The sequence below is a fragment of the Cimex lectularius genome, unplaced genomic scaffold (assembly GCF_000648675.2).
Source record: "Cimex lectularius strain Harlan isolate CLEC.00 unplaced genomic scaffold, Clec_2.1 scaffold68, whole genome shotgun sequence".
Lineage (NCBI taxonomy): Eukaryota > Metazoa > Arthropoda > Insecta > Hemiptera > Cimicidae > Cimex > Cimex lectularius.
Genome location: NW_019392732.1, coordinates 443725 through 460439, shown reverse-complemented (window position 1 = coordinate 460439; position 16715 = coordinate 443725). Strand labels below are relative to the sequence as shown.

At 39.1% G+C, this 16715-nt stretch overlaps 1 protein-coding gene across 2 annotated transcripts in view; it reads right to left on the bottom strand.

Annotated features, from left to right (window-relative positions):
• The window catches only part of LOC106661443 (zinc finger protein 43), a 127510-nt gene that overhangs the window by 34639 nt on the left and 76156 nt on the right, over window positions 1–16715 (bottom strand). For both annotated transcript variants that reach the window (XM_024226871.1, XM_014384837.2), the window contains exons 2-8: window positions 14182–14648; window positions 13842–14126; window positions 10681–10953; window positions 7921–8112; window positions 7175–7518; window positions 6614–6922; window positions 5951–6142 (exon numbers count right to left, since the gene is read on the bottom strand). In XM_024226871.1, coding sequence (XP_024082639.1) covers window positions 5951–6142; window positions 6614–6922; window positions 7175–7518; window positions 7921–8112; window positions 10681–10953; window positions 13842–14126; window positions 14182–14628 — 2042 coding nt within the window. In that variant the 5' untranslated portion in view covers window positions 14629–14648. The remainder of the gene's footprint in view (window positions 1–5950; window positions 6143–6613; window positions 6923–7174; window positions 7519–7920; window positions 8113–10680; window positions 10954–13841; window positions 14127–14181; window positions 14649–16715) is intronic.

The window sequence follows — 16715 nt, the reverse complement described above, 5'->3', positions numbered from 1 at the left end:
GAGGAGCGCCGATGGGTAGCATTCTTTACAATGCCAGAAATATCACTTTCACAAATTGAAATCAAATCTGCTGGTTGAATATAATACATACACAGTTGTAGATGAAATTAGATGAAGTGTAAATAAAAGTTTGCAAAACAATAGGATGGACTGCCGGTTCAACCATCAGCATAAAGCTGGGCGCACACTAGGTCGGTGGCGCGGCGCGGAATTGTGAAAGTCCGCACATCTAGTGTGCGCCCAACTTTAAAGTTCTCTACAATAGTAATTTCGAACATTTCAAACCAACATTTTTTTTTGTTAAATCGAACAATCACGTAGATGCTGAAACAAACATTGAGTATGAACTACGTCAATATTGAAAAAAAAAAAAAATTAAAAATTGAACAAAAAAGCCGGTTCTGGATACACATAGTCATGTCACCCTCGCATTGGCCGACCAATTTTTCAAATGTTTCCATTACAGCTTCAAACGACTTATGAGATTTACCAGAACACTGTGACAAGACTAGAGGATTTGAATGATGGATTGCTTTATATGATCCCGAAAACATTCTTTACTACTTCCTACAAAGTCTCAACGGACTGTAAAGGAGAGGAAGAACCCAGGAGAGCACCAGATATAATGATATGGTATACAGATGGCTCCAAAACAAACGAAGGGGCGTTTTCTGTACAAGCCCAAAACATGAGCAATCAAACTCATTAGGGAAATACACGGTCTTTCAAGAAGAAATACATGATTTTTCCGGCCCTGGAAAATCTTAAAAGAGGTTACTGGCACTGGCAAACAAACCCTCATAAGAGCTGATAGCCAAGCAGCCATTAAAGCATTAGCATCAAGAATGACATCAAAATTAGTCAGAGAATGCATCCAAAATCTCCGTAACCTGGGGAAACAAAATAACCTGGTGATATCTTGGGTGCTAGGGCACAGAGGAATTTTGGGTAATTAGAAAGAAGACACAATGGTCAGAGGAGGATCTGCAAGACCATACATAGGCCCCGAACCTATACTTGGGATAACAAAAACAAATATAGAATCCTCCATCGCAGAATGGATCCAAACAAAACAAAAGGAGAAGTGGATAAACTCTAGCGGCGCTAGACACAGTAAATTTATGATGAAACAACCCTCACCGAGACTGGCAAAAGCACTGCTGCAGCTGGAGAGGGCTAAACTCAGAGGAGTGATATGACTACTAACCGGTCACTGGCATGTGAAAAAACACCTACAAAACATGGGCATATACAACGAAGATCCCATCTGTAGATTATGTAATGAGAAGGAGGAAACAGGCACCCATATCATCTTCGAATGCGAAGGAACAGCTGAATGGAGATTCAACCTAACATACGAAAAAACATAGGGAATGAAATTGTACCATCGAAAGTCAATGACCTGATACTTCTAAGGAGAAGGAATGAGTCTATTGCTCTGAACGAAGGAACTAGGAAGGTACAATAAGCCAGAAGGCTGCAGTGCCTGGGCAGTACAAACCCTGCTTCCTAGTATCCATACCAATCGTTGCAGGAATGGTGAAATCATGTAATTTTCGGAAACCTCAGAATTTTCAAAATTGACTTTATTATTATTAGTGAAGTGTGTGATAATTGTTACATCGATTCACATAATTTACATTACATACATACATCAAGCAGAAATACATGATTTTTCCGGCCCTGGAAAATCTTAAAAGAGATTACACTGACAAAAAAATCCTCATAAGTTCTAATAACCAAGCAGCCATTGTAGCAATAGCATGTGAAAGAATAACATAAAAATTAGTCAGTGAATGCATCCAAAATATCCAAAACCTGGGGAAACACAACAATCTGATGATATCTTGGGTGCCAGGGCGCAGGGGAATTTTGGGTTACGAGAAAGCAGACAGACTGGCCAGAGGAGGATCTGCAAGACCATCTGCAAGACTCCGAACCTATTCTTGGGAGAACAAAAACAAATATAGAATCCTCCATCGCAGAATGGATCGAAACAAAACAAAAGGAGAAGTGGATAAACTCTAGCGGCGCTAGACACAGTAAATTTATGATGGAACAACCCTCACCGAGACTGGCAAAATCACGGCTGCAACTGGAGAGGGCTAAACTCAGAGGAGTGATATGACTACTAACTGGTCACTGGCATCTGAGAAAACATCTATACAACATGGGCATATACAACGATGATCCCATCTCCAGATTATGTAGTGAAGAGGAGGTAACAGCCACCCATATCATCTTCGACTGCGAAGCAACAGCTCAATGGAGATTCAACGTAACATACGAAAAAAACTTAGGGAATCAAATTGCAGCAGCGACAGTCGATGACCTGATACTTCTAAGGAGAAGTATTGAATCTATTGCACTGAACTAAGGAACTAGGAAGGTACAATAAGCCAAAAGGCTGCAGTGCCTGGGGAGCACAAACCCCGCTTCCTAATATCCTCCTAACCATCCCTAAACCGCAGCGCTAAAATCAACACTAAACTAATGTGCGGACCTTCACAATTCTGCGTCGCGTCGCGCCGCCCCACCGACCTTGTGTGCGCCCACCTTAAGAAGTAGTTTGCTACGCCGATGGGTTTCCTGTCGGTTCTGTCTTGCATGAGGGTTCCATGTTAGTGTTATTTGCAATGGTCCCAGGTAACGTACCATATCAGATGTTGGGATGGGATTGAAGGACAAGTGGATTTATGAAGGATGAAGGTGATACAAATGGATTCGGTTTCATTTATTTTTATCCTCTATTTGCTAAACCAAGTCTGGGGATATTTAGTTAGAGATGTACATTGCTAATAGTTAGGGAAGGATCACAATTAGATGACAGGTTGAAAGTGTCGGCAGCAAAATGGGGCATAATATTTTAGGCGGATACAGGATAGTCGGCAAGCACGATTTAAGGATTATTAAGTAATGTATGGTGTTTAATGACCGTTGATTAATGAGCGAGATGAGGTCTGGTGTGACGTAGGTTTTAGAAAAACATTTTCTTTATCGTGCCAAGATGTGTTTCTTGTGTGTCGTGTTGAGAGTGACTCTAAAATACTTTGAGCCCTGAAGATGATCTCAATAAAGATCGAAACGTTGGCACGATAAAGAAAATGTTTTTCTAAAACCTACATCACACCAGACCGCATCTCACGATCTCCAAATAATTATTAAGTAAGTGAAGGAAGCCCTACCTCAACAAAATCGTGGGTCATGCCAGATCAAATTTTTGAGCAACTCTGTTTAACCGCCAAAGAGGACGATATAGTATTATGGACGCGGTGCACATGATCGACACTGTAGTGGAATGATCGTATATCAAATTGACTATGAGGTACGATAGCAGTTTGTTATAAATCTTTTTAGTATAACTTTTCAGCTATATATTAGGTTTTAGATTTTTTTACAAGTGGCTTTACACTTTTTCCAACAAAAATTTTACTTCATAGATATAGTTGTGTATTAGAAATTCCTGGGTCGGTGCTGGGAATCGAACCCATGGCCGCACGGTTTACGAGCCGAGATTTGCCGTAACTACTCGGCTATCCCCCCTGGTCGGGGTGCATGGTACAATTTTAATAAAAGAGAATTTCCACGGTTATTTTTATATTAATTATCAGCCTAATAAAGTTGCGATCATCATTATCGTTGAATTAGAAATACGGTTTTACTTTTGACAAACTATTGTTATTTGTGATATTTTATTGCGTTATTTAGCTCTTTTTTTGATGTTTGAAAGCAAGACAAATTTGTAACACTAAGATAATTTTCTTTATGGGGAAAAAGTTCGTTTAGTTTGATTATAAAAGTATGTGTTTAGCTGTTAAACCCTGCAAATGTGGTTGCAGTTTCTACAGCAGTTATGTTTTTTTTTTAATATTGTTATTTGTTTATTTACAGAGATTTGGCTATGATTTCTGGATCAATACTTGGATGATCTGTTTGTTTTTAAGTGACAAATTTCAATCATAGCGTTTCAGTCCGTGGCCGCTCTTCAAACCGACAAAATAACGTTCCGATTCTCAGAAGATCGGGTATGATATGTGGATTTTTACAGCATATAGCAATATTATTCGCAATGGGTCATTCGAATCACACTCAATACCCAAGGAAGGAGAGTGGAAATTGTTTCAATAAACGACTATCAAAAACAGACACAGGGGTTTATTGATTAATGCGATACAAACTTAAAAATAACAATTTTCTTCTTATACAAAATCAAACGAGGTGGCAACTATCAATAAAAACGGCAAGTTTTCTCTATTTGTTTTAAAAAGAAAGTCTATTTCCGAGAAAAACAATTTGCATAATTGATATAATCTATGTACTAGACATACATTTAAAATGGTTTTAGTTTTAGTCTTTCCAGGGTCGGAAAAATAATGATAAAATATTCAAACTCATTAGCCATTCATTCAGTGATTAAGTTCAAACATAAAATTGTAGAGGCGGTGCAAACAATACTGCTTCTCGGGTATTGTTAATTAGACTGGCCACGGTCTCGTTATGGGGTATTATGTATTGATTTATGTTTCAATTAGTAGAGGACTCAATAGCCGCTGTTGGTGGGAGGAGGTTCGAAAGGGAGGTCTGGTGGGAATGATGTATTGGAGTAAGTTGATTAGGAGCCAGCGGTAGTTGGAGTGACAGCGGCCTGTCAAATGACAGACAGGCCTGGCTGTCAATACTCCTGCTATAATTATCACACTGTTGTCCTCCACACACAACGCAATTATTATAACACGAATGGAGACAGGTGAAATGTATCCATTTTTGACGAGATAAGTCCAGGCAGGTCCATCGGTGTGGATAATATCTGCCAAGAAATCCATAATCATTAAGCACGAGTCTCGTTTGTAATCCTATTTTAGCTATTGGTCTTTCAGGATAGCAGGAAGTTTTCTGTTTCCTCGTTTCAAGTAGCAATAGGGGTTTCTTAGGGTTCTATTCTTGGACCCATTCAGTTTAATATTTATATCAATGCTATCCTTATGGTAAACAAACGTTCCCTCGCACAGTACGCAGATGATATGGCCTTGCTTTTAACATCGCATTACATAAACCTATTCTAAAGGCGTTTCACGACCAATCTAGGGAGGAGCTTACAAGGGCTCACGCCCGCAAGAGCGCGATTATGAGCCTTCTCCGCAACGAAGATGTACTCTAAAGTTGGGCGCACACTAGGTCGGTGGCGCGGCGCGGAACCGACCCCCAAGAAGAATACATTGAAATGAATGTAACCTCCACACTAGGCCGGTAGGGCGGCGCGGCGCGGAGCTAGAGGAAGTTGCCACTTTGCCAGACTTCTGCAACCCGGCTCCGCGCCGCGCTACCGGCCTAATGTGCGCCGGGGGGGCGGAAATCGTTGAGTTCGGGTATATTCGGCTGCCCTCGGACGCCATATTTGTAAAGACGAAGCGAACGATTGTGTGAAATGTAAAATCTACTCTAAACCGCAGCGCTAGTCAGATGGAGGGCAAATTCGACCAACGCGGCCGAGAGCAGTTCCTAGTGTGCGGACCTCTTACACTGGGGCAATTATTAGCCTAATCCCCTTTTCCCGTATTGGCCAATCTCTCCTCTCTCTTTGAGGGAGATATCCCGAGGAACATAGGAAAGAGAGAGATCTTTGAAGTATTTGATGATGTGGAATGTAGTAAAATAGTCCTTTTTCAGTTTTTCATTGAACAAACCGTGGAAAGAAAAATAAAAGAGAGAGAGAGTGTGTGTGTGTGTGAGAGAGAGAGATTGTATATATCATGAGATGAACCAATGTTAAAGGTTACATTGGTGGGCCGATCTTGTTGTTTGTTGGGTATAAGCCTTATGGATTATGATTTTATAACCTGGACTGCTTGCTAAGAAATACTAGTATTATAGTATAAACGAACGCCCTATCAATCTCGGCCAGTGTGATCCTTAAAACTTCTTTTACCAAACGATAATATTTTTTACTTACTTTTTGGCAAAAGTCTGAGTGCATTCAGTGCAGCGATATCGGTCGTTAGAGTGGTTGGCCATGTGCCGTTCAAGGGATTCCTGCTTTGCGAACCTTCTCGAACAAGTTTCACATTCTAAGTCTCCGTGAAAGCCTAGCCTCATGTCGTGAACCCTGCTGACGTGTCTGACGAGAGTGTCTCTCCTCCTGAAACTAGTTTAACATTTTGTAGGGTTGGATAACAAATTTTTTTGCATGACCATATTCGCGTAACTCGAGATGCGCATGGGCTGGGTTACGTTACGCGTAGGGCCTACTCACACGGGCATAAGCAGATCTGGTCACCAGGTGCCTGACAACCAGGGGACTGGGTGACTGGACACCTTCATACGGTCACGACTCGAGTAGGCCGTATTGCCAAGTACTTGCGGTGTGAATAGAAAATTAATCAATTTTATATTGGCTGATGGCGAAGAATCTAGTGCGCTTCTATACAATGTCTAATGATTCTAATCTAAGTTGACATCATAATCCGATATTATGTTATATATTTACTAGTCCAGTATTACAATTGGATATTTTTTTAAAGGGTCTTTAACTGTCACCCCGAGGGATCATTTAATGTCGTTAATTAAAATACACTCATAAAAAAGCGGTATGGAACATTTCTGAACATTTGCTTACCTCAGATGGCAGACAGTACAGGTGAAAGGCCGCTCTGCCGTATGCGTCTTGGCGTGGTTCCTGAGGGAAAGTTTCTTGAAACTCCTCCCGCAGTAGATGCACGGGTACATGCCGTTTGAGGTCTCACCTTTGTGCAGTACAGCATGCACAATCAGCTCGGACTCAGTGTCGCAGGAGAAATCGCACTCGGAACACTTATGTTCCCTGAAAGGCTGTTTCCCGATAAAGTCGTACGTTTTACACGACTTAGATTTCACGTGCTGGGAAACCTCTTGTTTCAATAGAAATTCCTCTCCACACTTAAGACACCTGTATAGCAAAAAACTTATTACTTTTATGTTAATGGAGGGGTATGAATTGTAGTTTGATCACATCCGATTGTCCTTGACTATTTCTGTCTGTTATAGTTGGTCTTTCGTCATAAGCACGCTTAAATTAGACGAAAAATACGCAGAAATAATACGAACCATTGAAGATGGCGAAAAGCCGAAAACAACTGACATACACAAATCAACGCTAAAATGAAACAAGCTGAGTATTTTAGTAAAATCAATTAATTACTTGTGTTTTTGTTCTGGATGAACGTTCCAGAGATGCTTCTTGAGCGCTATTATCGATGGGAAGACATTCATGCAATATTCGCACGTCTTTGGCCTCGCCTCTCTTTTCCCGATGTGCTCTTTTGTCTTCCTGTGCGCCTGGGCGTCTTCCGCGGTTTCGAACGTGAGATTGCACAGCCGGCAGAAGCAGTACTTAGCAGAGTGCTTCATCCGTCTGTGCTTTTGGAAGGAAGTGAGCGAAAAGGCGGTGTAGACGCAGTCAGTACATTTCATCACCTCCTGATAAGAGTCCGACGCCGTCCCACTGTCCTGCACGTGATGCCACATTCTGCTGTGAATTCGGATCTACAAGGGAACACTTTCAGTGAAAATATTTGTTAATCATAAATTTCAAAATTTTATTTTACCAATTCCATTTACAATAAATAAATTGTTACAGCCTATAAAATTAATCACCCTTGCTTGCTAAACATGTCCGTTTAGATACCCCATATATTTCCATTCAACATTTTACACGGGGCTTTTGTCGCAATAGTAGTGATTGGAAATAGTTGTGATACTGTATGTTTCCAATGTTAATTCCAGCAAACGAATTAAGCTTAATGTATGGATTTGAGTTCAGTTACGCAAATAGAGTAAAAACATGTGAAACACATAGTTAAAACAGACCGAATTACACGAAACATTGGTTTATCATTTAGTTTCTAGGAAATGCGGAGTAAACCGTCAGGCAATTGAAGTAATCACCTGCGCATTGTATCTGAAACGTTTTCTGCATATTTCGCACCAGAGCGGGAGTCGTTTTTGGATGATTATCGGTACAGAGTGGTTGATGAGGGAGACGACTTCGCTGTGCGCTTCTCCAACCAGGTGACAGCCCATTTCCACCGTAGATTCCGTACCAAATTTACAAAATGCACACCAATAGCGGCCTGTAAACTGAATGAAAGATTAACACATAGCAAGAAAATAGGTTAAAGTTGTTAGTCATGCTACTGGTGTTATTGCAGATTCATTTGTTGTCCAATCTTTTCACTAAAGAAACGATAAGCATTATATTCTATGAATTTTTAACACTGTTAGCACAATAGGTTATAAATTTATTTAAAAAATAAAACCAAAAACCCTAATATTATAAAATAAAAAACGTCGAAAGAATTAGCTAATATTGAAAATTCTTAACAGCATCAAATGAATATATTATCTGGGTATAGTGTACATATTTTAACACTGAAAATTACAGACAAAATCTGACATATTATTTAAGTTTATTAATTTTTCTTCAAATTATTTTGGTTAAAAATGTGTTTAATGTATAATGAAAAATGTTTCGAATTATAAATATTAAGTAGGCAGCTTAAACATCAAGTGCAATAATAAATAGTAAGAGTTATATTACAAAATTAAACTATAACAACAACATGGTGAACGATGAAGGTAATCTAAATGTCAACAGAACGACATATGAACGGATTGCGGGATAAGTTGATTTTGTTGAAGGACGGACAAGATAGGTCAGATCGGGCTTACGTCGAGTAGAGCATACAACTTAAGAAAAGCTGAAGGCCAAGTTGTGTGGTGCCATACCCAATCGGTCGCCGCCAGGATAATAAGCGAACTCGCTGATTTCTAAAATTTAGAATAAAGAATAAGCTGTCTCCAGAGATGTGCGAATTAGAAGAGATTGACACTAAACGATCGGTTGGAGTGTGGCATGTCGAGAACCTGAAACCACACACGGATGTTTTGAAGAGAGATAAAAATGACTGATCCTTCCTAATGATTCCATGCTTCGACAAATACTTTCTTATACCTTTTATTGCTTCTAAGAAGATATTTATTACTGTTGGTTATAGTTATTATATAGAAACTGGAAAAAAAATCAGAGGTATACGATCTACGGGCGCGATAGGCGACGCCCAAAGAGAACGTTGTTGATCACAGCAAACACAGTGCAGCTTGAAGTGGATCAAGGTTGAAGAGTGATCTTACGGGTTCGCCGTTTTTGTATTTCTTTATTAGGCCTGATAATTCAAAACTCTAGTCCTTAGATGTACGTTTCCGTTTTATTATTACTGTAATTAAAAAAAAAGTAAATTTAGTTCTAAATAGAATAAGTGTTATTGTATTTGTTTATTTGCACCCTTAGATCGGACACCACTGAACACGCACAACTTCTTTTTTTTCTACTTCTGTCTTGTCCTCGCAGAGTGCACCTCTACGTGCGATGGCCCCTCGCCGACAGATCCTCCAATTTTTTTCCCAGTAGCTTCGAACCCATTTCCACATGGTCAGTTGCGACCGCGAAATGTTTCTTGCTTCTCTCTTCTCTCCTCGGCTGGATCCGACTGCCTTGTGGTATTACTCTGTACTCTCATCACGACCCACAATAATGACTACACGGAAAACAAACACTTTGAGCCCTGAAGATGACCTCAATAAAGATCGATCATCAACATAGGTTATGGGCAAAAGAAAAACCATACACAAAAATAGTATAAAACCTCACCCAAACCCTTCGAATGCGTAACGACGATAGGGAACACCGAGAGACAGTGACTCGAATATCTATTTTAGAAAGAGGCGGACAATGGGAGGAGTTGAACCTCACCACGGGAAAACCATAAGAACCATAGCCACACAATCAGGAAATATCCAAAAAAATACCCCGGAGATAAATACAAGTGGCACCTTTCGAAGCGTGGTCCCGCCAAGGCGTACTCAACGTGGAATGAGGATTCAGTTAGCTTGCCCAACTTTCCAGGGTAGTGGGACGCTCACGGCTTGCTGAAACAGTCAATGTTGATAGTTCAACTTGTCCTACCCGACAAAGAAAATGGCTTGCTTGGAGGCCTTTACTTAAGCTTGTGAGATCCATGGTGAGACAATCGAGGAAGGATTCGTTGCACCTGGCCTCAGGGAATGATAGTGGACTTATGAGTGCGTTGAACCTGGAGTCAGGCCTATGGTCGAGCCATTCGTCAATAGAACTTCGCCTTAGCACACAGCAGTGTGTGACACCAGAGGAAGGCCATCGACAGCCACACAAGCCCAAAGAAAATGCTGGATGTGTATTTAGTTCTGTTTTGTCTTATAGTTTATGCAATTAGAGGTAGTGTTCACGCATTAGAAAAAAGTAGATAGCAGAGATGTGAATGAGTATACTCTTCTGAAATATTATTAATTACAAAAATGTCAGTTGAAAAGAAGAGAAGCGGGAATAATGGTGGCATGTTAGGACAATAGAAAAACTAAAGACAAGTTTGGAGCGAACCGAATTTTTTTTGTATGGTATGTAATTCTAGCTATTTCCTTACCCTTCCTTGTTGGGAAATCTACAATAATATAGTTCCTTAATGCCACAGTAAATGAGTTATAGAAAAGCCATTCACAGATTGTATAAACTTTTTTCGTTTGATATTGCATTTTCATTTTTTATAATTAATTAATTGCCTGCATTATTTATAACCCCACCACCATATCAGCGGACCACTGAATCCTACTCACTTTATTGTCATTCTTCCTGTGCATTTCCGATGCCCAGTGGTTGAGGAATGTTTGTTGTGTGTTGCAGTAGAACTTGCACAAGGCGCACTGAAATGGTGATTGGCGCACGATTGAAGCGATGTTCTGCAGGACAAGTGCCGTTGACGCTTCTTTCGAACTCGGGTGTTTACAGTGGTAATGTGATACCAAATGCTTCCCCATAAGATGGGGCCATACCCTACACCTGCATACTTCGCATACAATATACCCTCCACGCCTTTTGACCTCCTTATCCTGAAAAACAACAAAACAATGTACAACTTACAGGTGTGATAAAAATAATAGGCTATAAAAGTTAAAAGTGTTAGGTTATGGTTCAGTGATTTCTCAGTGTTTCCTCGATTTATAAATATTATTGTTTGTTGTTTGTCGTACAACTTGTTTTCATTATTTTGACTTGACTGTACGAATTTTAAGGAAAAAAATCTTGTTTAAGTTTTTAAGGGACTCCGTACGGTCAGCTAATGCAAGATGTAGTAAATGGTATAAGACTGGAGACTTGGACCCACTGGTTGGTGATGGCGGTATTGTTCCTCGGCGGGTTGGCTTCATTGAGTATAGAATGATGTTGATAGGATTTTCTATACTCGCTGGTTGGCTTCCCTTCCGAGATATACTTAAAGCCGGGCACACACTTACCCGATGCAACGCTATGCGACGCTACCCGACGCCTTGCCACGTTTTGGTAGGGTGTGGACATCTGTGCGACGTCAAGCGCACGCCACGTACAGTCACCCAGCGATCACAATAATCACTATCACAATCGCAACGCCTCTTTTGTTCTTAATGCACTATTTTGAGCAAAACCTTGTAATAAATTGTTAGTTAAATTTTATGAGCACAACCATGTAATAAATTGTTTGTTAAACTTAATTGTTTTAAGTAAAGTTATTCCGGTGTTTTGATAAATTTTCTGCCTAACCATCGTAATTAAATAATTTTTATAAAAACTTATGCATTTTTGATCTCGTTTAGTTTGGTTTACATTAAAATAGGGATGTTGTAATTAATATAAAGACAAAATTGCATATATTTAGTTTGAAATAAACTACAAAAAAATATGAGTGTCCTGTTCTGAAGCTACTCGACAAAAATGGTGTAATTATATGAGCAAAACCATGAAATAAATTGTTAGTTAAATTTTATGAGCAAAACCAAGAAATACATTCTTAGTTAAATTTTATGAGCAAAACCATGAAATAAATTGTTAGTTAAATTTTATGAGAAAAACCGTGTTATAAATTGTCAGTTTTCGAGTCCAGTCAATTTTCTACCAAACCATTAACCATTAGTTTAAATAAAAACTAATGAATTTTTAATCTTGGATAATTTGGTTTATATTAAAATAAGTATGTTGTAATTAATATAACGACAATAATACATGTAGTTTGAAATAAAAGTATGAGTCCGATTCTTTTGTCTTCGACTGTATTCGGTGCTACCCGACGAAAATCTGGACAGTGTGGATCGCGTAGCGTAGAGTATCGTAGCGTAGCATAGCATCGGGCAGATGTGCACGGGTAATATAATCTTTTGGAAAAATGGACTTTGGATTTGCGCGGGTAGTATCGGGTAGCGTCGCATGGCGTTGCATCGGGTAAATGTCTTCCCGGCTAACGCGTGGCAGATGGCTATTGTTGAGATATAAACGTTGGTTAAAAAAATCGCTAGAAATTTCTCCATTTGTCTCACACTAAATACATATCGAGCTATTTTAATATATTAATATTTAAATTACAAGTGGGAACCGTGAGAGTACCAATTTCATTGAAACATTTTTGTGATACTAAGTAAAAAAATATATCACAGGTGTCCGAGTGATAAATTTGCAAAAAGTAAAAGGCGCTTTTAGTAAAGTACGTCAGTAAAATTTGTTTTTGAAAAAAAAATGAAGTCGGATTACTTTGAAGTACCCTGTCCTTAAATACGATAGTTTATAGCTAACAAAAAATATATATTTTGATTGACAGATTGATAAGACTGAGTTTAGATGCCTGGTGTTCCACCTTTCATAACACCTCTGAGTTTTATACAGTGTCCACCAGTGTAAAGTTTAATTCCTTTTGCTTCAAGATGAAAAGTTTCTGAAAGTTTGTGGCTGGATAATTGTTTGAGAAACTTTTTGTAGCGGTTTTTCCCTACTCCAAGAAGATATTGGATAATTATTTCATTGAGAATGGTAAGGCTGTATACATAAAAAGGAACATCGACGATGGATCGAAGGATTTTTGTGATTGGATACGCTGGAGGATATGTTTTGTTAAACCACAAGGTTCGATGTAGAAATGGGAATCAAAATAGAATACATGAGTCGTTTTTAGTTTTTTTTGACCTTTTGTTCAGCTTTTATCTTTCATCTTTTAAAAAGTCTGAAACGTCTGTTTAGCTACTAATGCCATATCTTTTGAATCGCCTGTGCCATTATAAAAATTTTTACCTACTAACCGATAATTGTATATTCCGTGAAATTGAAAATAAAAATACTAAATGAATAATTGGAAAAATAAGTAAGAAAACAACAAATATTGTCATTGATTGAGGTCACGTTTATGCCATTAAATAAAGGCTTCTAAACCCCTATAAAGTTTTCTGTGGATCAGTGTATTTTAAACAGATGAGTGTAGTGTTAAAGCAAATATCTACTAATATTGAGTGATAAGAATTTAGCAGTGCAAAGAAATATGTAAGAAGAGAGTTCGAATCGACTGATATTCTATAACATTGAATTAAAAAAAATTAAATTACAATTGTTTCTCGGCTACTGTGGGCCGGGTAAATGGGCGATTAGCAGGAACGCTTCATACGAGAATAACATTTTTTGACTTACAAGGGGACGACCAGCTTGGTGGACACGGATTTGTACCAAACTGTTTTTGGCATTCTACACTCCAAAATATCGAACACGTACACGTCTCTTCTTGTGAATGTTAGTTTCGCCAAAACATACCGTACGCTTGTTAGCATGTATTACCAAATTGTTGGCGACTTGACAAAAGGCTGATTTGTTAGACTTGTGATCATCGAATCATGTGTGACGAGTACGCTAATTTAATGCATGCTTAAATTAATTGGAATTTAGGCCCATGACATTCTTTTGATAAGTTAAAATACAACATACTTACGGACTTAACCCGCTTGTTGATCGCGCCAAGCGTACTTTCGACAGCTTTTTTCGTTCTTGTTATCTTTCTTTTACTCCTCGGTTGCTGAATCACAGAAGAGTTAGTCCGTTTGAAATGAAGCTCGCTTTTTATATGACGGTCGTAAATCAATTTTGAACTGAGTCTCCTGTTACACGGGCCGCACCAGTACAAATTTCCTTTTCGAAGCTGTCCCCAGGGCCGTTCGGACGGACCCCACTTTCCTCTCGTGTGGCTGGGCGGTGGACGTTCGTAAAATACGATTTCCTGCAATATAAATTAATTTAAATTTACAAAACGAAAATCGACTCCGAGGGCTTACCTCAGTTGCAAGATCAGATTTGTCGATCGTGGGTTTCCACTTTCCTCCTGTGTGTCCAGGAGGTGGCCAGAGTTGTTTTCTACACTCGTCGGGTCGCCATTTACCACCGGACGACGCTTCTTCTTCCGATTCTTCTTCTTCGGAGTCTTCCTCCTCGTCGAACCGTTTTCGTTTCCCACCATCCTTTGTTACCTTTACCTTGCTCCTCGTCAGTATGCCAGGCACCTTGATAGGGATCGCTTCCCCAGATTTGTAGCTGCTTTGGAGGTTCAATGAAGAAAAGAAGTCGTCTGCCTTCAAATCTGGCATTTCCTCGGACCCAGGAGACTTTTCTCTTGGGCGACCGCACTTGGATTTTCTGTGCTCCACGTAATTCTCTAGGCCCGTTATGGTCATATGGCACTTGAGACAGAAATGTGTGTCTTCTTCATCATCACTGTTATCCATCTTGTTAGCTGTATTGAGCACTGTTGAAACAATATCGTAATAATACATATATCAACGATTTTTTCTTCATACATTTGGAATTATATACAAAATGAATAGTATGTGAAAGCAATTTGCTACAAAAGTTTGCATGTCGTGAATGGCTTGCAAATAGGCCGTCTTGCAGTGCCATCATCGTTACAGAGTTACTGAGTTACTTTATAATATAATACCATCAATCATGCACTTCCTAGTTGATTTATATCAAAAATTTTCGTAGATGACGGTTTGCTCTCTCTGAACTTCAGATCAATCTTTAAGCCAGAAACACACTTACCCGATTCTACGCCATGCGACGCTACCCGACGCACATCCAAACTCCAATTTTCCATAAGGTTGCATTACCCCCGTGCACATCTACCCGATGCTATGCTACGCTACCCTACCCTACGCTCTGCGATCCCCACTGTCCAGATTTTCGTCGGGTCGCATCGAGTACAGTCGAAGACAAAAGAACCGGAACTCATATTTTTATTCAAACTACATGTATTATTGTCGTTATATTAATTACAACATACTTATTTTAATATAAACCAAATTAACTGTGATTAAAAATTAATTAGTTTTTATTTAAAAAATTAATTTTAATGGTTTGGTAGAAAATTAATCAAAACACCGGAATACGATTTTTTGATATAATGAATTTAACTAACAATTTATTGTACTCGCTTCGGCGGTACATATACTAAAATTGGAACAATTTATTACACGGTTTTGCTCATAAAATTTAATTAACAATTTATTTCATAGTTTTGCTCGTAAAATTACACCATTTTGTAATGTCGGGTAGCATCAGAACAGGACACTCATATTTTTTGTAGTTTATTTCAAACTAAGTACATGTAATTTTGTCGTTATATTAATTACAACATGTTATTTTAATGTAAACCAAATTAAACGAGATCAAAAATGCATAAGTTTTTATAAACATTGTTTAATTATGATGGTTAGGAGTAACTTTATTTAAAACAATTAAGTTTAACAAACAATTTATTAGATGGTTGTGCTCATAAAATTTAACTAACAATTTATTACAAGGTTTTGATCAAAATAGTGCATTAAGAACAAAAGATGCGTTGCGATTGTGATAGTGATTATTGTGATAAACGCTGTGGACTGTACGCGACGTGTACTTGCGTCGGATAGATGTGCACACCCCACCAAAACGTGGCAAGGCGTCGGGTAGCGTCGCATGGTATAGCATCGGGTAAGTGTGTTCCTGGCTTTAGGCTCGTAATTACATTGCAAAAATTATCGCTACTCACACCCGCTCAACCTCCTCTTTTTTGGAAATACTGCTATTCTAATTAATGGTTGAAAGGAAGTTGCAATAAATCACGAAGGTGTAAAGAAAGCGAGGTGAACAGAGACCTGAAGTCATAAACGAACAGTCGTCATTGTATAAACTAATATCATGGAGTGTATTAGTCAAAGAGAATGTACGTTGCATTAATCGGTTGAGGCTTTACATCTTTAGGAATGAAGTGATTTATCAATGGTTGTGAACGGCATCAGGAATGCCATAGTTACCATGTACGGAGGTCGTAATTAATTGGATCAGAGGTCTGAAAAGTGCAAATTCTCATTCTACACGGACAGGGCGCATTCCCTCTTTTCACAATTAATCCCGTCGGATGATCAATATTTTGTCGGGCCGTTCCTGGGACTTTTGAGGGGACAATGAGCCCGTCGGCCGCCTGGTACGCCAGGTATGCGTTCTGAAACTTCATGAAAACAGGTAAAAGATTGATTCATGCCCGACGATATGGCATTCTCTTCGTTTTAGGAGACAGGGGAATTCTCCGGTTGGCCGGTGGGTAATCATCGTGTATTGTGAATGAGTGTTCGAGCGTATGTGCGAGTGTATGTGTATGTATCAATGTGATAGCCGGATGATGAAGAGGGCCAATGAGCCGTTTCGGGATGATATACACTTTCCCAACACGCCAGACGTGGTATGTTCCTTTTCCAGCATATTCTATAGTAATGAACCAACAACAATTACTGACGATAACGGAGGTTTTCTTTAATTGGAATTACATTAAATA